General features: G+C 50.5%; 6 protein-coding genes across 6 annotated transcripts; 4 read left to right on the forward strand and 2 right to left on the reverse strand.

The window, feature by feature from the left end:
- Positions 1-61: 61 nt before the first annotated feature.
- Positions 62-2,039, reverse strand: QC764_206265 (uncharacterized protein). The gene is made up of 4 exons (XM_062944330.1): positions 1,775-2,039; positions 1,311-1,691; positions 702-1,253; positions 62-621 (listed from the first exon to the last, which is right to left on the reverse strand). The coding sequence occupies exons 1-4, from the start codon at positions 1,911-1,913 to the stop codon at positions 251-253; spliced, it is 1,443 nt and encodes a 480-aa protein (XP_062803145.1). The 5' UTR covers positions 1,914-2,039; the 3' UTR covers positions 62-250.
- A 1,534-nt stretch (positions 2,040-3,573) lies between these two features.
- QC764_206270 (uncharacterized protein) lies at positions 3,574-8,447 on the forward strand (the record flags this gene model as incomplete). The annotated part of the gene is made up of 4 exons (XM_062944331.1): positions 3,574-3,882; positions 3,962-4,594; positions 4,660-7,518; positions 7,577-8,447. Exons 1-4 carry the CDS (start codon positions 3,827-3,829, stop codon positions 8,445-8,447), a joined length of 4,419 nt encoding a protein of 1,472 aa, XP_062803146.1. The 5' UTR covers positions 3,574-3,826.
- A 578-nt stretch (positions 8,448-9,025) lies between these two features.
- Positions 9,026-10,132, forward strand: QC764_206275 (uncharacterized protein; the record flags this gene model as incomplete). The annotated part of the gene is made up of 1 exon (XM_062944332.1): positions 9,026-10,132. One exon carries the CDS (start codon positions 9,026-9,028, stop codon positions 10,130-10,132), a length of 1,107 nt encoding a protein of 368 aa, XP_062803147.1.
- Positions 10,133-11,202: 1,070 nt separating this feature from the next.
- On the forward strand, positions 11,203-11,598 carry QC764_206276 (uncharacterized protein; the record flags this gene model as incomplete). Its single annotated transcript, XM_062944333.1, has 1 exon — positions 11,203-11,598. The coding sequence occupies one exon, from the start codon at positions 11,203-11,205 to the stop codon at positions 11,596-11,598; it is 396 nt and encodes a 131-aa protein (XP_062803148.1).
- A 794-nt stretch (positions 11,599-12,392) lies between these two features.
- On the forward strand, positions 12,393-12,821 carry QC764_206278 (uncharacterized protein; the record flags this gene model as incomplete). The annotated part of the gene is made up of 1 exon (XM_062944334.1): positions 12,393-12,821. One exon carries the CDS (start codon positions 12,393-12,395, stop codon positions 12,819-12,821), a length of 429 nt encoding a protein of 142 aa, XP_062803149.1.
- A 2,346-nt stretch (positions 12,822-15,167) lies between these two features.
- On the reverse strand, positions 15,168-16,522 carry QC764_206280 (uncharacterized protein; the record flags this gene model as incomplete). The annotated part of the gene is made up of 3 exons (XM_062944335.1): positions 15,168-15,682; positions 15,932-16,185; positions 16,299-16,522. 3 exons carry the CDS (start codon positions 16,520-16,522, stop codon positions 15,168-15,170), a joined length of 993 nt encoding a protein of 330 aa, XP_062803150.1.
- Between the last annotated feature and the right edge of the window lie 5,036 nt (positions 16,523-21,558).

Consider the following 21,558-nt stretch of genomic DNA (forward strand, 5'->3'; position numbering starts at 1 on the left):
AGTAACAAAATGGTCACGATTTTTGTTGGCTACACGTCGAGGAACAAGAACATATAATGAGATGAATGCCAGATCTTTCTTATTTGTGAGCGAAAACTATGCTACCAAAACTTCTTCACTATGAGACTTGGATTCAGCCAACTTAATTTCTCCTTTATCGGTCAGCTTCATCTATAAAAGACCAGTGATAACCACCCCGTTTTCCTTGCCATGGACGCCCCAAAATCTGCACCCGATCTAAGCCCAGTGTCTAATCTTCAAAACCCTCCAGTATTTCACGGATTTGAGGGTCACTTATTGTTATCAGTGGTAAGAAGCCCCCCTCCTGATTAATACCCCGCATGAGTTCAAAGTACCTCATGGGCATAAGCAGTGTCCTTAAAGAGGATCCGGTATCCTCGCCAATGCCATTCCAAAGCCCGGAGAGGTCCTTGGAGATGCACTCGTTGAAAATATGATCTTGGGCGTATTTTGAGACCGTTGCCATATCAACGTTGGGGACAGGGGTATTTGGCGAGGTATTCCATATCGCCAAAACACAGCTGTTGTACAGAAAACGCATCGACGGCGTCAAATCGGTAAAATTGTATACCCTCCCGCCATCTTCATTGATGTAGCCATCTATCAAAGATTAGTTAACAAGTTCGCGCCCGAGTCATATAACGTGGCGATGGAGTTTTCCCTCGCAAAGTCGGACGTACCTTGAAGCATGTTGATAGCCTCTTGACAATCATCCTGCGCGATTGGTGCAGTTGGAAAGGTGATATTGCCAAGAAAGGAAGGGGTGAACCCCGTCACGCTGTCAAAGATATTCTTTATGAGTTCGGTCGCGTTGAAACAACCACTTGAGACTGATCTGCGGGCAACTTTAAACCCCGAGCTGGATCTCGACGAGAGGTTAGCCGCAATAATAGAGTCATTTGCCCTAGAGGGCAGCTCCGCGTGCGAATGCCAGCCCATAATCTCCCACCACGTTCTGACAGCTATGCTGGACGGTAAAAACTCCGTCTTCAGCCCACCAAAGGGGAAGGTAGTGTTGTCGCCAACTCCCCAAACCGCTCCAGACTTGTTGGTGTTGATACAATGATCAAAAATATAGTCCTTGGTCCACGACACAACTGTTTGCATCGGTACATCCGGGATCGGGATTGACTTGTTGAAGGCGGACTGGTAGAGGATGGCGCTGCACTTCTCGTTCATGATCCAGATGTAGTCCTTTGGGCTGTTGAATGTGTAGTTGGTGGTGTACTGGCCTGATCGTTGTTAGCTACCCAGATAAGACCTTCCGACTGGTAGGGACATTGACCTACTGGCAAGCGTGTCAAAGACACTTTGGCAGTCTTCGGTCCACTGAGCAAAGGCAGGCTTGAAACCCAATTCAAAACACAAAACGTTTGGCGGAAGTTTTGGCGGATCGTCCCTAGGATGGAGGACAGCAGGGGGGGTGAAATCCGGGTCCCAGTACATGAAGGTAAAATTCAGAGGGTTCTCCTTGTCGTCGTTGACCCAAGTCGCCGCGAGCGCACTCTCCACATGACATGTGAAATTCAACAAGCTGTCGATGAGCTTGTCCTTTTTGATGATGGATACTTTGTTGGGACTGACGTTGCAGAAAAACCCCTCGCACAGTTTGGGCATTTTAATATCGCAGTGTCCAGGCTCGAGGGTCACAAACTCCGAGGTGTAGTTGCCTGTACATTGTTCGTGTTAGAGAAACATGGGCCGGCTGTGTTGTTGTCTGACACGGGCATCTTGTGGAAATATGTCGACATACCAGCATACTCAGCAATGAGTTCTGTGCAGTCTGCTGAGTGGAGGTATGCCTGTTCTGAGCAAGATCTCTCCTTCAACGAAGGCTGGGCGAATGCCAACCCAAGGAGGAGAGTAGGGAATAAGAGAATCCACAGCATCATGTCGAGTTGTGTTGTGAGTCCCGAGTGTGGTGTGTGTTTGATTTTGGGAAATTTGCGATTGGTTTCTGGAATCAGGCTGCCTTTTTTTTCCAGAGAAGGACCAAAATATATACGTGAGAGACAAGTAGGGCAGTCACAAATCACTGATGTCACCAAGTCCCGCTCGTATGTTTTGCGAGATCGGTTGACCGCACCTGCCATTTTACTTGTGTGACTAACATTCTCGGTGCGGACCATCCACCTCGAAAGGCTCGAATTCTCCGCCAACAATGGCATCAGCTGCAGCATTTTACCCTTTGCTTCTGGCAAAAACAGGTCACGCCCTCCCCTCGTCCTCCTACCGCCCCATCTTGTTGTTCAAGAGGATGAGGCATCCCACAGGTTGATCGTACGTCGAATAGCGTCGCCAAGGGCGGTAGGCAAAATCCGCACCATAAAGTAAGGATCATTAACGTCCCGGATATCATCCTCTCCGTAAGACCACCCACTCCACCAGTTGTGGGCGATACACGGCTTGAATATGTTTTGCTGGGCCATATTGGCCAGGTGAGCCATGATGACTCCCGCCGTTGACGGGTAGTTGTAAACGAGGACACTGCAACTGCCGTTGTTATCAGTGCAGAGGGCTTAGGCCTTGGGCTCGAATAATTCCACTTTGTCGTCTCGGTTTCCGATTTCCAGTTCTTGTTAACAACCATGTGAAACCGAAACTACCGGCCCTCTATAGGTAGTAGGCATGTAGCAATGTCGTGTATTCTTATAGGGAACACTTACTCCAAAGCTGTTCTATTGCTGTCTGGCAGTCCTCCTTCACCGGTGTCGATGTCTTGTTTGACAGGAAACATTCCGCTGTGGGATTCTTTGATTTGCTGGGCAGGTCATCCTCGTTTGGGGGAGGACCAACAGCAACATCCGGGTCCTTCTGCCCCGTTAAATCGACGACCTTATTGTTAGCGTTCCATGTCTCGGAAATGCTGTTTGTGATATGGCCCTGCTGGTAGAGGAATGCGGTAACGTCCAGTAGAATCTAGGTCAGATTGGCATGTGCGATCTTTGGATATATTTTAGTTATATTGGACATTATACGCGTCAAAACTTATGGTATCTTCCGGGTCGGCGTGCTCTGCGGCGTATGCGTCGAATTGTTTAAGGACTTGATAGCCGTCGACTGCGCTCTCAATTTCTTTGAAGATAGGGCCACGCTGCATGGCCTGGACTTCAGATGATGCGGCAACAACCGACTTCAAAAGGTTGAAACAGAAAATGAGGGTGAGAACAATCATGATGATGTTGATGTTTTCCTTGGTCTCTAGGAGATGTGGATGATGATGATGTTTAAGAAATTAGCTGTACACTTATCAAAGATCTCCCTGTTATATAGCCAACAATAAGGAGAGACATTTTTAGAAATGTCAGAAACTGTTACATCCGCCGGTTCCGTTACAATTGATTCGTCTCATCTACTGTTTTTATCTCCCGCCTGACAGATGTGTTTGCTTTACAAGCAAAGAAACATACGTGCGTATTGTAGCTACCATTCATGATTCATTGTCCTTATTGGATGAGAATTGTAGCGAAAATCTCGGGCATATGTGACAGGAAATCAACACTTACTATATCAATCTCTAGTTCCATATCGCCAATAAAACTCCGGGTGTGGGACAATCTCGCTGTTCCCAGTGACTCCTCGTTGGGCCCACTGACAACCTCATGTTGGGTGTCAACAAGGGTTTGTTGCCTGTTTGGCGAATTTGATTCGTAATCGCGCTTTGATTCATAAAGGCCAGCACATGCCACTTTTCAAGCCAAACGTGCCACATTTTCATCAAATTTGAAAATCTTTTCGAATTTCCATCATTCGGCTGTGATAGTCAATCGTCAAGCTAGTGCGTGGTGTGTGGTTAGATTGAGCCATGTCTCAGGAATGGGATGTAGCGCCTGCTGCAGTTGTGACAGACTTTGTCGAGCGGTAAGCAAACCACCTTCTATTCCAACCTCCCAGCATTATGCCAACAGTAACGGCTGACCAATTTTCATTGATTGCTTAGCTGTTCTCAACTACACCTCCCTCTTGTCATTCTTTCAGCGTCTTGCATCTTGCTCACATGGCAATTGCGAAAAACATCACCCGCCCAACAACGTACCGCTCAACCCCCCGCCAAATCTGTCCGCGGTGCCTTTCTGACTGCCCTGGAAGGCTTCCTACTGGCGACGACCCTGTCGCTAAACTGGGAGGGCCTCGCTACAAGTGCGTCTGCTAGTTCCCGGGTCGGCATCACCTTCGGATCCTACCTAGGCGGATTGTATGTCTTGTCTCTGCTGCCGCCCACCGGCCTTGAGCATGCCGGAAGGGTTACTCGCTATCATTCGGCTGCACTCTATGCTATTCTCTTGCTCTTGTCCGCCGTAACCAGTGGTGCTGATTCCATCGCTACCAATGTATCATTATCTCTGCTCATCACTGCGTTGCTCTCGCCGCGCCCGCACCAGAAGGATGGCCCCCTTGAGCTGGACGCGACGGGTGAATCCCAGTCCAGCATTTTTGGTCTTTGGTCGTTTGCCTGGCTAGACGGCATGCTCTTCAAGGCCTGGCGCACTGGGAGTCTCCAGTCTCGAGACGTACCGGAGCCGGCTTTGCTCAGCGCTGCCGACAAGCTTGTGATTCGAACCAAGCTGAGGAGGTGAGTCGTACATCTACCGTTATTACCATGTGTAACATGTATTGTGCTGACATTTCCCACCTGAGACCCAGTGGGTCCCTTGTTCATAGCCTTCTACGATACTTCGGACCCCAGCTGGCAGTTCAGGGCGTTGTGGCGGTTGCTTGGGCAGTCCTGACCTTCATGCCCACTTTGTTGTTAAGGTCAATCCTTCAATTTGTCGAGGGGCCAACAGAGTCCTCCATCGAGGAAGCTCAGGGTTATGTGGTGCTCGTATTTGTCACCAGTGTTTTGGCATCCGCTGCTGAGGCTCGAACCATTTGGCTTGGCCAGAAGATTGGGCTCCGGCTGAAGACAATCCTGATCGGCGAGGTCTATCACAAAGCCCTGAGGCGGCCGATGGCCGTTGGATCCTCGAGCGGTGGGCCTGAAGGGAAAACGGCTGATATTGGCACCATCATGAACCTCTTCACCGGCGATATCAACCAACTTGCTGATTTGGGGGCAAACATGCATCAGGTCTGGGCCTCAGTCCCCGTTCAAATATTCATGGCTGTCACGCTGCTCTGCTGGACTTTGGGACTCAGCGCGTTTGCAGGAATTGTGGTGATGGGCCTGATGGTGCCTGTCAACTCATGCATCGCCCGAAGTTTGGGTGCCATCCATATGCAAGTCATGGCTGCATCAGATGCCAGAATTCAGAGCACTACCGAGATGATACGAAGTATTCGAGTGATCAAGCTCACTGCTTGGGACTCCTTTTTTCAGCAAAAGATAGGTGACCAACGGGCCGCCGAACTCAAGGTACTTGATACCCGTTATATGCTCTGGACGATCTCTGCAACAATATGGTACGGTCTGCCGTTGCTGATTACCTTTTCTTCTTTCTTTTGTTACACAATAATCGGGGGAAATTCATTGACACCTTCACTTACCTTCACGTCACTATCTCTCTTCAACCTCTTGAAGTCGCCACTCGACGACTTGATCAGCATTATTGGACGTGTCCAGAATTTCCTTGTAGCCGCCAGGCGGGTGGAGGGTTTCTTGGATGAGGAGGAAACAGAGAAACATCACGTTCTTGGTTCTCACACTGGTGGCCAAGTGGAAATTGGCTTCGAGCACGCGACATTCTCCTGGCCAGGACAGAGCAAGGCGGCAGATATCTCATCAAAGGACGGCAAGGCAACAGAAAATCCCAAATCCTTCTCTCTGAAAAATCTGAACTTCAAATTCAAGGTCGGAAAGCTCAATATCGTCATTGGAGCTACCGGAAGCGGCAAGTCTTCACTCCTACACGCGCTATTGGGAGAGATGCCGCTTGTATCGGGAAATGTGAGGATGCCTGCCGCAGCTTCTCGCGAAACTCTACCTAAGGACGAGAAGACAGATTTGGTCGAGGGTGTAGCGTTTTGTGCTCAGGAGGCTTGGCTAACCAACAACACGGTGCGCAACAACATCCTCTTCGGTCAACCGCTTATTGAAGAGCGCTACAGGGCTGTCCTACAGGCCTGCGCTCTTAAGCCTGACCTGAAAATACTGCCTCAAGGTGATCTAACCTCCGTTGGGGAGGGAGGCGTTTCTCTCTCTGGTGGACAGAAACAGCGCGTCTCCCTCGCACGCGCTGTTTATTCCAATGCGCGCCATCTGCTTCTTGATGACTGCTTGAGTGCTGTTGATGTTCACACCGCTTCCTGGGTCTTCGAAAGGTGCATTACAGGACGCTTGATGCAAGGACGTACGTGCATTCTGGCTACACACAGTGTAGCGCTTACAGCACCTGGCGCGGATTACATCCTCCGCATCGACAATGGTACCGTGGTTGCCGCGGGTTCGCAACAGGACTTGGCAGTTCAAGGTCAACTTCCGGAACTTGCAAATGGGCCGGGCAACCATGCCACGCCTGAGGAGGTACCGAGCGATCGGGAAGCGGATCAGAAGCCCGTGGACGAAAAGAAGGGCAAGGAAGGGGAAAATTCTGACTCGCATGCCACTGAACCTGCTGGGCCGAACACAAGACAGACCATCATCAAATATCTCGCTTCCATGGGCGGACGGAAATACTGGATCTCCCTGGTCGTCTTCTTCGTGGCGCAACAGGTTGGTTCCATCACCGTGAACTGGTGGGTTCAACGACTCTCCAACGCAACGGTAGAAGTGCAACGCCGAGAAGATAATACAATCGAAGAGTCTCACTCATGGAGATTGAAGCACTACTTTGTGATCTACGGTCTTCTTCTTGCTGTCTATTTTGCAGTCGGCTTCATGAGACTGTACATGTTGTCCATCGGCTCGCTGACGGCCTCGGTACGCATCCACGATAGTCTTCTCAAGTCTATTCTGAGTGCGGCTCTCAAGTTTTTCGATGATAAATCATTTGGTCAGTTGATCGGAGTGTTCTCTGGGGACATGCGGACTGTTGATCAAGACTTGGCCATGCTCGCCATTGCCACCCTACATTTCGTAGGGTCACTTATTGCTACCACCATTCTCATCGTCTTCATTACTCCGCAGTTCTCCCTCCCAGCGATTCTCATCTCTCTTGTCTACTACTTTATTGCCAAGGTCTACATCTCCTCATCGAGCGACCTCAAAGCTCTTGAATCGACGCGCCAGTCTCGGGTTTTCCAGCATTTTCATGAGACGCTCTCGGGAACCGTCACTATCCGTGCCTACGGCGCAGAGAGGGAATATCTGACTCAAAGTTCAGCTCTTCTTCGGAAGTTAAACCAGCCTTCATTCTTCCTGCGGGCCACGGAAAGGTGGTTGGTTCTCCGGCTCAGTCTTACAAGTGCCTTTGTTTCCCTGTTTGCGGGCTCCTTTTCCATCAGGAGTAACGGGGATGCCGGCACTATTGGGCTCAGCATGTCATATGCCATTGTTTTCTCGGAACAGGTACTGTGGTTGATTCGATATTACATGGTGACTATCCAGAACATGACTGCGTAAGTCGTCTACACTCTTCAAAGCAGTGAATCAACAAGCTAATTCCATGCCTTCTAGTCTCCAGCGCGTTTGTGGCTGCTTGGATGAAAGTACCGGGGCACAAGAGGAAAAATCTACCAGGGAACCAAGCAAAGAATGGCCTTCGTCAGGCTTCGTAGAATACCGCACAGTCTCTGCTCGCTACGCAGCCCATCTAGACCCCGTACTTAGGAATCTTTCTTTCCAAGTCCGGCCTTTGGAGAGGGTGGGCATCGTCGGCCGTACTGGTGCTGGAAAATCTAGTCTGGCACTCACTCTGCTGCGCGGCCTCGAGATCGAGAGCGGGCAGATTCTGATCGACGGGTTGGACACCAAAACGATCGATTTGCACACGCTGCGCAGCCGGCTATCCTACGTACCGCAAGACCCGACGCTCTTTGCTGGGGCGTTGCGTCTGAATCTCGACCCATACAACGAACACACAGACGAGGAGGTTCTCGATGCCTTGAAACGAGTTGGCTTGTTCGATTCAAGTGAAGGAAGAGGGAAGTTTACGGATTTATCCTTCACTCTTGCAGAAAGGGGCTCAAACATATCCCAGGGACAAAGGCAACTCGTGTGCATTGCAAGTTCTGTGCTGAAAGGCTCCAAGGTAGTCGTCCTGGACGAAGCGACAGCGTCGATTGACCATGAGTCGGATATCAAGATTCAGGCGTGTATCCGGAGCATGGAGGCCACTGTCATTACGATTGCACATCGTCTACGTACTGTCATCGACTATGATCGCATTCTGAGTCTGGACGCCGGGTGCATGAAGGAGTGCGACCATTCATGGGAGTTGCTTCAGCAGAAGAACGGCGTCTTCAGGGGGATGTGTGATGCGGCGGTGGACCGGGAAGAGTTGTTTGCACTTTCTAAGGCGGCATGGGATAGTAGGCATTCCGCCTGATGTTACGGACCTCGCATTTATTTGTTTTGAATGTGATGAAGCAAGCTCATGAAGAGTGGGATATAGTGCAGCTGATATAGTAAGGTAGGTGGCTAAATCTTCCACTATCAAGCTAGAATTTCTTGGATAAAGAGGCCTAAAAATGAGGATGCTTTCAGACCCTAAACTTGTTTTGTATTCCAAAACAAATTATGGCCCTCATCGGAGACTTGTACGGCCACCATAAGGTCGACGTGGGCCTGCATTGAAAAGTGTTGATACTATTGCACCCATTCGGAGGGTCAGCACTTGGCCGCTGGTATGTGAGGAGAGGGAATCTCACCCCATTTTTGCCATCCGATCGAGGCAAAACTCAGCAGACCTTTCTCAAAGCCGCAAGACCAAACCACGATGTTCGGTATTTATTTTGCTGTCTCTTTAAAACTCCCGATGTCCCGCGGTCCTCCCAGGCTGTTTTGTTTCGCCGTTCAATTTATCATGAATGGATTTTTTTCTTTGAAAAAGGGACGACGTAACGAACACGACACTACACACAGTCTAATAAACCATCAATCCAAACCAATCAAAAACCAACATCAATGCCAGATGCATCCGTTGATACAGGATGGCACCATTGCAACACCTTCGAGGCAGCTGACGTGTGGGACAAGCCAACACACCCATACCAGTTCGTGGTGATCACAGACTCCGCGGGCACAAAAACCATTGTTATATGCCCAGTCTCTTCCACGGCTCGTTTAGCTCCAACATTGAGCAGCCACAGGATCTCAACTGACGGGACACCTCATATCGCTGCTCGAATCCCGTCAATAAAAACCAAAGCACGATCAAATTCCCGTAGAATTACACCACGCAGCCCTCAACAATCGTATGGCTACAGCCCCGATTATAACGACAACGATACTCCTTCCTCATCCTCAAGACCAACTTACACTGGCTACGAAAGCTCTTCGCGATCAAGCAGTAACACCAGAACCCACGCTCCCCAGGGACAACAATCAATCCCGGAGACTTCTTATCCCCCATCCTCATCAGCCGCATCTTCCTCCTCTCGATCATCAATATCACCCCCCTCACAAAGACAACAGCCTCCTACAGCAGCGTTGGATCCCCCTGTGCACAAATCTTCAGTCACAAACTCGGAAGAGTCTACTCACCCACTTGATAATAGCAGCACAACCTCGGAAAATCATGGCGCAGATGATCAACCACCTGCACCTCTGATCAAACCTTCTACACCACCACCACCGCCACCGCCACCACCACCTCCCCCTCCTTCCCAACCATCAACCACCAGCCCTCAACCAACCCCCACCCCAACTCCTGCTGGTCCAGATCTTCAGCTCCCTTCCATCCCCGGAATAACAGACAACAACAACAATAACCCTGGTCCCGAAGCTCAAAAACCTTTCGACGTCGCCAATCTACTCAAGATAGGCGGCAGCTCAGTCTTAGGGGGCGGGTTGACGCTCGTAGCGATTTTTTTTCTGGTCAAGTACTTTATAAGGAGAAAGCAAGGTAAACAGGGTGGTGAGGGAGGGGATGCTGAAGGGAAGAATGGTGATTTGGAGGCTGGACTTGGGGTGATGGGGGTTGGGCTTGGTGGGATAGGGATTGGACAACAACAGCCGCATCAGCAACAGATTGTCGACGATGGGAGCGGTAGTCAGCCGGCTGGTATATGACGGTCAAGGGGGCCGGGAGCTGCTGCTCAGCCTGGCTCCCGGCTGGCGATGACAACGACCACGAAGATGGGGGCATTGGGTTATGCGATTCCGCAGCTGGTGCCTTTTCTCCTGGCTCGGGATTTCGTGAGGCATTTTCGGCGGTGATGGATGGGGTTGATCTGGATTTTGAGGGCTGGAGTTTGTATAATCTCCATCAGCGAGGCGTTGAGGAATAATACCAATTTGTTTGTCAGATTTCCATCGGGCCTCGCAATCAGTCATCATGCACATGCGCCGCGTGGGTCGGGGTTGCCAAAGAATTCCACATAATTCCAGACCCGTCGGGTCAGTCTCCCTCCCTCGTGAAAGTTACACCAAGGCATGTGTTATGGAACAGTCGATTTCCTTGGGCGTGGGTTTCTGGGCTTCATAGCCTCAACTGCGCCTTCAACGACCCAACCCGAACGGGTACGACCGGGCGGGTCCACCACGTCACCAAAGTTGAGCCCCGGCTCCGGCGCTGTTTGGGGGCAGGTAGTAGGTAGGACCATGAAACCTAAAATGCTTGATCATCTGTGTGTTCCGCTGCGTCTTTTTTTCTTTCTTTTTTTCTTTTTTCACCCTGTCAATTCTTTCTCGCTGCTGGTGACTTTTTTTTTTGTTTTGTGTTCGGGTTGATGGATTGAACTGTGCGGCCGAGAGAGCTTTGAATGAAGAGGGATTCTGAGACTTGATTGAGAAGGCGCAGCAACAACCAACTTCGATCGCCGATGGCACATAAGACTCTGTGTGTTCCGTTTTTGGGTTTGTGATACAGAAAAAAAAAAGTGAGTGGAAAAGGGTGATGTTGGAAATTTTTGTTCATTTCATTGACAGAGAGTGGAAAGGCCTGGCTAGAGATATCACCTCGAAACAAGCATCAACCTTGAAATACATATCAAAGGCTTTAAATTAACTCAATAACTCTGCGCAAAACATCCCAAGGTCAGTAGAAGTTCCCACCACCAGGAATGTCACCAACTTAAAGCCAGCTAACGCCCTTGGCAGATCCTCACGAGGAATTTTGGCCGGTCAACTAATACCTCACAATGGCTCCCATCAATTCGTCTCCCGTCGATGCCACAAGACCACACCCAATAAGCGAATGGACCGGTTTTATGGTTACTCTATTCGCGATACCCTGCATCCTCATGACCATCGCAGCAGTCTGGGCAGTATGGAGGCAGAAGCAAATCCGCACAATATCCTTGGTTGTTAGTATGGACTATGAAGTAACTGAGGTGGCCAACGTTCGGACGCCTCTCTTGGCTCTACCATCTACACCACAACTCAAGGCCAAAAACACGCTTGAAATCCCGGGGATGTACACTCCATCAATCAGTCCGGCGCTGTCGGGGAGGACAGAAATCGCATCGCCTGTGGAGGAAGAGCAGCGGCACAAGTTCAAGGATATTCCCGAGTTTTCAATCAGCAGGGCGACATGAAAGGGGCTAATGAGCATTGTTTGGCTTTCAGAAGCGTTGTGGGCACTAATCGGCATACCTACCTATAAGGCATGACAGAGAGTTACCAGGCAGAAGGCACTCCTATTCACTGGACATGCGTTGACGGGGAAAGCGCGACTGTCACGCCTGCCCCCCCGGAGGCACTGGTGATGTGATCACGCAATTGCTGCCTGGTAATGAAACACTTCTCCATCATTCATCTAAGGCCATGAAATCACAAGGAATGAGAACTGCAATCAAAATTCATTGATCAAGTTCTCATCTGACTCCAGCAAAATTCACTCACCTCCGAAACCCCGATGCTGCCCTCAACACCAACGGACCAGTTTCAGGCCCGCTCGCCGGCTCCGAATCGGAACCAAACCGAAGGAGGACGCTACTTCCTGCCTCAACCGCGTTGCAAACCGCCCGACTTTGGCCCAGCCGGTGAGCTGGTGCCGACTCAAACTGCTCGCCTAGCCCAGGAGGCAATACAGTCCGTCGAGACGCGAACTGCAAAGTCACGTCAGAAACTAGCGGGACAGCGGAGACCGTTCGAAGTTTTGGTCATTCAATTTGGTGGTCAGATCGCAATCAGAAGCCGTGCGTGTGACAGTAACGACCACCCATTCTACACTACGACCTGTCTTGAGAATGGCAATCCTGCGACTTTCCTGATCTGCTTCATCAACAAGCACTCACTCTCACGCCCAAGTCCCCCATTGTTTCCGATCACCCTTACAAGACCTTCACGCCACCCGAGTCAGACGTCCAAACCCGGAGCCCACTTCAAAATGGGCGGCGCTGACGATGACATCCCCATCCCGGACATCCCGGTTCACGTCTATGTGATCATCGGCTGCGTGGCCGTCTCGCTAGCCTTGTCGCAGATACTCGGGCTGTGGCTGACGGGGTTTAAGGAGCCGACTCCGACGGGGCCGGTGTATGTTAGTACGGCTAGGACGCTGCATGATAAGCCGAGTGAGTCGACGCTTGTGGGTGTGGGGGATGCTGTGACAGGGGCGCTGTCGATGGACGCTACGGGAAGAGAGGCTGGGGAGGTTGGGGAGTCGGTGGAGGGGAAGAAGGCTGGGGAGGTGGAGAAAATCAAAGAGGAAGGGGATATCAAGGAAGATAACAAAGAGACAGAGGATATCAAGGAGGATAACGAGAGTGGGGGGATCAGGGAGCCGGATGGGATCAAGGAGAAGCCTGAGGTGTAGATGGGGTGATTTTGGTGATGGACGCGCTGCTTTTGATACCCGGGCACGAAAGGGAATTATCGACTGGTTGGTGCGTTGAATTTTGAAGCTGGGATTTCTTTCGAGAGTGTATGGATATGTATGATAAAGCCGACCAACCTTTGAGAATGTACCACTACCACTTTTACTAAGGCTCACATACTCACTACCGTGATGTGTTGTACTCTTTGTTTGTACCTAACTGTGCCATTTCTGCAGGCTGACTCTCGTCTTATCTACACTTCTAAACGACCTCTGTTTGCTCGCCTAGCTTAATAGGTATTTATTCTGCCTTTCTTCCATCCTGATATTCAAGTACCTTGATGGCTCTTTTTCCAGTTCCTGACCGGGATGTTTCAAAAGCAGTCTCAAATTCCCGTGTCGTATCAAATGGCAGGTCTGCTGTTAAATGTACTTTGGTGAAGCCAGATAGCTACTGATGGTATTTGCCACACACATTGCTAATATTTGCCCTACGTGCCTGGTATCATGTTTCCTAGGTTGTTTTCCATACCCACGATCATTACATATCGCCCACTTACAGCTAACTATCACCCGCTACATCTCGATGCCTATCCCTTCAACTCCATGGCCTCCTTCTCTCCGTACTGCTAGACCGCGCTCCTACAACCGCGACTCTCCTACCCTACCAAAATCCGTCTCTTCCTCATCAATCGAAGAAAAGGGGAAAGAACATGAGAGATTCTACGAAGCATCGTCTTCAAAGCCACGGGCAGCGACGGCATCAGCGGCGGCGGTGAAATAGGGGAGAGTGGAGACGAATGGCTTGGCATCCAGGGGTAAAAAAGGGGTTTTCACCACCGTCGGTAGAGCCATTTTGAGGGATCAATCTGGGGATTATTATGTTACAGAACTCATACAAAAAAACAATTCTACTGCAAGATGTAACCGAAATATGAACAGATCCCTTCTGACTACCTACCAAAGACAAATACATTGCTGCATAGAAACGTGGGTAGAACAGTGATAACAAACAAAACACAAGTCCACCCGGTAAACCCGATCCCCTGAACCATAACCATTCTGCTTGTTCCACGGTGACCTTGCTGGCCACCAACAAAACCGACATCGCTCCCCCGGGCCATCGGCTCCCTATCGGCCCAACACAAAACCACGGGAAATGTCGTGGCATACATGATACAACCCCCCTTCTCTCTCTTCAGCGTGGCAACTGGCAACCACCACCACCACCACCACCGTGGCAATCCGTGTATCAGTCACACGCGAGTTCCCGCACCAACCCCCCTCGATTGGCAGTGAATAATCCCGCTCTCTCTTCTGACTCCTCACCCCTTTCGTCATCATCCTTCGTCTGGCAACCACGGAAAAATGACATGACCCATGATAGATTCTGTGTGTCAAGTGGCGAGCACTGTGCCTGCCATTTTCATCTCGATCGTACGCCATGCCATGCACACAGAATCTTACAAACACGGCTTGTGAAACCTGACAAAAACAGACACCATTCCAGAGACAGCATATTGACTCAAGTCACGACAGTAGACCAAAAAGAGTGGGATAACGCTCATGCCTCAGCATCGAGCTCCGATTTCATTTGTTCGTTCCCTCTCGGGGCTGGCTACCTATCACCCATCCTGATGAGAGCGCGTTATCCCGTCGCTTAATATCGTGATATGTTGATATGATGATGATTAAGTTCCCAAAGCCAACCACACACACCCACAAGTCGGAGGCTTCCTCTATCCCAGTCCACCACCACCACACCCCTGATGCTATCAGAAAGACACCTTGGTACCCTTTGGCCCGATTTATACTTGTCGCTTGTAGCAGCCCGCCAGCCCATATCCACAGAGGAAAACCCCCTCAACTGACAAAAGTGATGCAACTCCACAACGCCGTCGCATAACATGTCTAAAACCACCAATAAAACCCCAGTAGACAACGAGGGAAAATAAATAACAATAACGCCGGGACCGCGGTGGGTCATGGACCAAAGTATCCCCTTTTGGCCAAAAATGATTATACAGAGACTAACAAAAAACCAGCAGATGCGCGGGGGGTATCATATGGGGCGGAGGGGTGAAAAAACCGTTGTCGCTCTCGGTGGCCGCACTTTCCCACAGAGGAACAAATTTACTAGAACCCGGAAAACTGCGTAATGCATCAAGATGTAGAGGTCGCCACACGCTGCTCAGACGTTGTCGCGGGTCCCCAGAAGGAGATCGATATGCCGTGACAAAGGAGACGATAAAAAGATAATTCGGGGGTCGGTTCGGGCTGTGCCGCAAGAAACGGGTCGAGCCGTCGATAGAAAGAGCCGTGAGAAAGAGATAGTGCTGACAGCGCTTAGCTATTCTGGGTCTCGCTGCGCCAGATGCCCGCGCCGAGAGGCTTGCTGACTCCAAACCCTACACCGACTGCAATGCCGACGATGAGGAAGATGAGTAGGATCTTGACGAGAATTCGGTTCCGTTTGCTGAGGCCGGCGAGGCAGTTGCAGGCGCGCCGATTCTTTTTGGCGGCCTTGGCTTTTCGCTTCCAGTGATCTTGCCCGGGCCAAACTTGGCAATCGGTTCCTCCCTTTGTGCACTCGGCTGATCTTTTGTGGCTGTTCTCGTTGGTGATCATGGCCTCGATATCGGTGTCGAATGGGTTTAATCGGTGAGTGGTAGCTGGTGTAGACAAGTCCGAGAGTCGCGACGCTGACGTGTCCTTCTCGGTCAGTGTTGGGAATGGTTCGGGTGTGAGTGTCTCTTGAGAAGTCTTGGTAGACAGCCGGGACATTGACGTCGTCTCGACGGTCAAGCCCGGCTTGTTGTTGTTGTTGTTATCTGTTAGAGAAGCCATGATGTGTGCTGGTTCTGTGAGCGTTGTTTAATGGCTGGGAGCTGTAATTATATCGCGGCAGTGGCCGTTCTGGATCTGTATGACAGAGTCGATTGATGTTCGTGTTCGAAGTTCCGGGAGTCGGACGGACAAAAGGCAAAGCCACGAGAAGTCGTTTGCCTGGAAGGTGTCAGTCTGGGGGGACACAGAGAGTTACAGCTCACAGGCCGCTGGGAAAGCGTGACGAGGGCTGTGACAGGTCTCGGGTTTTCAGGTGCTCTTACGATTAGAATGGTCGACTGACGATGCTTGTGAATACCGAGGTGAATAGAGCTTGTTGTTGAAGCAAAAAGGGCCCGTGACCCCTTCCCAGCAGGAGATTGAGCGGGCTCGGTTGGAGAAATGTCTGGCAGATGGTGTCGAACGGTGTGTTGTGACATCCGTCGCCTTCCTCTCAAAAACGTCCTCGGGGGCCGTTCCACTCGCCTTGTCAGCGGTGTTTTGAGGGCAATTGGGGCTGTTGAGGACGGAGGGAGAGCTGTGAGGTTCGTTCAAGAGGAATGAGAAGATGGGCGACTGGGCAGAGAAATGGGAAATGAGAGCAGCACCTCCCCCCGGACCAAGCTGCAAAGACAACAGGTACCCAGGTACCTCCTGGCGAATGCACCAATGGGAAAGGGGCGGTCAGCAGCAGCACTTGGCAGCATTTGGACCTGGGGGTCTGGCCTGACCGGGGCTGCCATTCGCTGGCACCTGCTAAGCTGTGGATAGCTCGAGCTCCACTTCCATTCTCGGTCATACAGCCCCACTGTGATTGGCCGACCGGCTGGCGCTAGCTTCTGGGGTTGCAAACCTGCAAACTCCATCTCCCGCATGCTGCATGTGGAGCGGAACAGCCTGAACCTGAACAGGCACAGGGACTTCCTGAACACAATACAGGGAACAGCGCTGAAGAGCTAATCCACATGAACGAGGCCTCTGACGTGCTGCATAAAGTGCTCCAGAAGGGATGGCCACAATACTTCTGGACCAGCTTGCGACGCGTTTTATGAAGGCAGGCCGCCGTGTCGGGTCGCCGCCATGGTCAGAGGTGTGTTGTTTAAGACGACGACGACGGGACTCCAGGGACGGACACGGCAGATATGTCGGTCAACTGTTGGCCGTGGCCGCTCCGGCAATCAGACGAAGACACCAAGACCACCAGTTTTTTGGTCAGATGGTGGAACGACGGGGGCCATTGCCAAAGACCTGGGCTGGCAATGGCCAGCCCTAGGACCTGGGCAGGGACTAAAAGTCTTGACCGGTTCTTTTGCTAGGTAGTGTCGCCTTCGATTTTGTGGTTGGATTATAGGATTAGGATCGTATACTGTGTGATGCCACCTGCTACGATGGGAAAGTGTAGATAAGAAACGGCAAGCAATATCTTGTCATCAGCCTCAACGACCCAAAAGGCTGGTGCTGCGCAGACGCCGCGCGAACTTCCACCGAGCAAAGAACCGACCATCCCACCTCACCACACCATCACGAGTGCGTTGGGTGCGCTGGGTGCGCTGGGTGCGCAAATGCAGTTCGCCCGCACGGTAGTACACTGCAAAAGTAGCAGCGACGCCCGGCATTTTGACGCATTTCTTCCGCTCTTTTCATTTTACCCTTCCGTGCGTGCAGCCACTATGTACTTGGCTTTTAGAGGCTTGACAGAGCAGAGAATGGTTCGGACGCGGTCCCGGCTCGCCTTGCCACGCATCCATCCCAACCATCCATCCATTCCCCCACTTCTGCAAGCCACGCCGGTGCCCATCACGAACTTGGACTGCTACTTGAGGCAATGAGGCAAAAGGGCAATGGGCCAGCTGGAGCATAGCACAACAGCAAGACCACGCATGTGAGGTATGTTTGCGCTGCGCAGCAGGTAATTAACTGCCGACGTAAGAGTCTCGAATCTTGATGCAGTCTCACAACCGATCGACGCCTCTGGACCGTTTGGATAAGATACGGCTCATACAGAAACAGCTTGCCAGCCAAAGTTCCACCTTCATCAACCTGTTATCGTCTTCCTCTTCTTCTCCCCCGCTTCTTCTTCGCGTAGGTATCCCGTGCGTGTGTGTCCCGCTTATTTTTCTAAACGCGCAAAGATAAATTGGATGGTGCCTCCAAGCGATGTACCAGCATGACATGGTGAAAGCGCCAAGCTTCATGTTTCGGGTCTCCTCGTCTTTCTCAAATCATGCTCCAACGGACTTCCCTCTTTTGAAATGCCGCACAGCCGGCGGTTATGGGGCCTGCTTGGTTCTCATCCTTTTTGACCTCTTTGCAAGTTTGTGGCTATTGATGCCGTCAACACACTAGGGGACTAGGTAGGGGAGTTAAGTTAATATCCAACACACGTGTGTCTTCCCTGTCCTCTAGCTGGACTGGGCAGTTGAAGAAGGTGAGGGGGAAAAGCACGTTCTTTTTCCTACAATTCCTTTTCCAATATTGCTTCTTCCAACCCCCCCACCCGCTATACATACAGCACATAAACGTGTTGTGTGGGCTTGCGGCGCGAGTAATCGACCTTTCCTGCTTCAACACCGGATGCAAGCCCACTGTCAAAAAAAAAGAGACAACTGGACTGGCTGATCTCCTTTTTGGCTTTTTGACTTTCCGCTAGTGCGTGCGGCACAAGCAGCTTTTGGGCCATCATCCAGAATGTTGCATCTTCCCTGATCTTAAAAATTGGGTCGCTGCCCATTACGCTATTCTGGGACTAGCGTGTGGCCTCAGGAGTTTTGAGTGTGACACTGCGGGGTCGTTTTCCCGTTCAAGCCTAGAACCCTGTCAGAGTTGGAATCCTTGCTCCTTCTCTCTGTTGGAGCGGGCGGGGAACCTGTGTGGAAAACCACAAGCGGCGGTTCGGTTGGGCTGAGTGCATTCACCATTGATTCGTTGGCTGCTGTTCTGGAACTCCGAAAATCTGTGTGGAATTTTTGGAGTAGGAGATCTGGGATCTGGGGATCTGGATGGATCTCGTGGGCAACGGTTTTGGGTTCCAGACCATGAGAAGGTGTGGGTGGGGAGGGTAGAACGAGTTGCCTGTCCGTTGAAGACGCCGAGAAGACACAGACCAAACAACCTTCATTCCAGAGCGATGGTTTCCGCGGATACAAACCTCACTTGTTGTTTACTTCTTTATGATCGTGAGTTTTCTCTAGTCTGCTTCATCCAAAGTCTTTGTTACGTTTCTCTCATTCTCACAAGTGGCGGAAAGGATATTTGTTTGTCAAGTCTACGCGAGTCATCAAACTGCACTGCCCACGCGAAAATCCGATATCAAAAGCCCGTATTTACCCCTTAACTGCTATTACGTCCCAAACCTTGAACCCGACACTTGCAGTCTCACAATACGCGGACTGAAACTTTGACCTCCGACTCCGCCTCAAAATTGATTGCCTTTTGTCTTTGATGAGCTACTTTTCTAGAATACGAGAACATGCGGTTCGTGGATACACAGGTAAGGTCCGGGGGATACGCGTAACGTAGTTGATGAGCCTTGTTACACACGCCACGCATGTTGTGGACAAAAAGATGGAGGCTGCTACATGAAAAGTTGCACAGCTCATTGATTATAGCTGTAAAGAAGTCTTTTTAGCATGGTTAAATACCCCTGAGAAGGTGACTCTCTCAAAACAGTCGGGAGGTATACACTCCCTTGCTTTCATCACATGCTCGGAGTCATCATTGAAGAAAAGCTCGGATGATTGCTTGCTCTTGCATCAAGTGAGCTTCATCTCATGTATTGTCAGCATGCAAGGCACAGCACAGGCATCAAGCTCAAAAGTGCTCGCATTGGCGCGTAGCCAACCTCCCGCTATATGAGATGATCGACTGTGATGGGACGGATGATTGACGGTGTCAAAGCAGGTCCACCACCATCGTTCATTATCCTGTGGGGAATCTACCTCATGAGATGGCGCAATAAGCCAAAGCAACGCTACGCAACAACAACAACAACAGCGTTCGCTACAACCGGGCGTGGATCCTAGATCACAATGGCTTTGTGACTCTGATAGAGGTTAGCGCGGATATCATACTTGTTGGGAACAGGAGGGTTTTGGCGGTGATTTTGTGATAATAGCAATCTAACCCCAGAGGAAAGGGCTTGTTGGCCAATGATGAGACTCTCTTTTCTGAGGAGTGATGGATAGTAATACCATTCTCTCTTATACTTTTAGCGCCCATCACGGTTATGTTAACTATAGATAAAACTATTTCGACCAATTCAATATGCAGTATACTTACAACCTCCATCCCATCGCATGCAAAGCCGGGGCCATAAGGCTAGGGTAACCGACAAGTCATACACACCTTCCTCGCTCCATTCTTCCGCTAGACCGTAAATGCGAGCCGAGCAAGTGAATTGGTCCGGGTGGCTAATTCGGCGTTGAGGGCGTGCGAGTGTAAACGTCGAGATTACGCCTGAGGGCGTGCGAGTGTAAACGTCGAGATTACGCCTGAGGGCATGCGTGGGAGCGTTCATGAAGAAAAAGCCCGCGCGCGTGGCCGCGGCGTTCGTGAGATTCGTGTAACCAGCCTAGTTCTTCTTTTTCTTGAAATTCCGCTGGAAGATGCAGAGTTCTGTTGATCTCGATAATAATTCAGACGAAAATAATCAAACTACGGAAAGCCACAAAATAGTAATTTCCACAAAGTGAAAACAACGAAACGTGGGATTTGGAACCAAGGCTCTAGCTATCAGCCACCTGCTCGAGGCAAATAGCCCAAAATTCTCAATGTCCTCCCATCCCAAATTATCATTCCCCTATTTTCCTCTTGGCGTCTTTAGTCGCAAGAACACCATTCCCTTGGCGTCTATCGTCGCAAGTGAGCCCGGTGCTCAAAAGAAATCAGTGTCCCCAAACCCCATTCCAGGGTTCGCAAGGGAACGGCGCTTTGTTGCCGCTGGTGCCGCAGACGTGGCATGTCCTGGGGTAGGTGAAACAAGTTAGCAAGGTGATCTTGGAAGATTTGAGATCAAGAATCGGGAAGAGCAAGGTGAGAATGAAAGAACATACCATGTGACCTGTTCAAGGTACTGTTTCTTGATGAGGGAAACAGGGATTATTAGAGTGATTAGTTTATCTGGAGAGAAGTAGGTCAGTGTATGGTCTGATGTAAACAAAGAGCTCTAAGGGGTTGAAGGAAAATCCATACCTTCGGAATCCGAGTCCTTAAAGGCTTCGGCTGAGGATCTCTTGTTTGTTATCCTCTTGTTAGCCACCTCCTTGTTTGTCCACTTCTTAGCTATTGTGATTGTTTTGTTTGACAGTAAACAGATAGTTGGCTAGGCAGGCAGGTAGGTAGGTAGGTGATGGGCCACCAGACGCAAGGTGATCGAACGAAGAGGCTCCTCAATGTTTGAGGGTCAAATGCAGGTACGATCTCAAAATTGCCGGGAATTTATACTCGACAGAGGAGTAACTTCCTATGCAACCGTGCTTTTCGTGTATCATATTGTTTATTCACTTTGAAAGCTCTGCACTTCACTTTGTTGGCTAGTTGCCCTCCCCACAGGACAGGTCCTACCAGTGGTATGATAGAACTGGGAGCAAGACGGTCAATATGGCAGCTACGCGCGCAAGGCAACTAGGCAGCGTACGCGCGCGGTTGATAATGTGACGCTTCGTCGCTCCCAAAGATCAGATGGGTATCGCGGGGCCATCTCCATCCTTCCCATCATATCTTCCACATTCTCCGCCTGTTGAATAGGACACGCGTCCCATTTGAAGAGTTGAGATGAAACAGACAGTGCTGTGGTCAGCGGCCGTTTGCTCGACTGTCACTAGACAGGAATATAAGCCGTGGTGTTAGTAGGACTTCTATAAAGCGCCCTAGATCTTCTTCCTCAGTGGTGAAATGGTCCTGCTTCTTTGAA

Source organism: Podospora pseudoanserina, chromosome 2 (assembly GCF_035222485.1).
Source record: "Podospora pseudoanserina strain CBS 124.78 chromosome 2, whole genome shotgun sequence".
Taxonomy (NCBI): Eukaryota; Fungi; Ascomycota; class Sordariomycetes; order Sordariales; family Podosporaceae; genus Podospora; species Podospora pseudoanserina.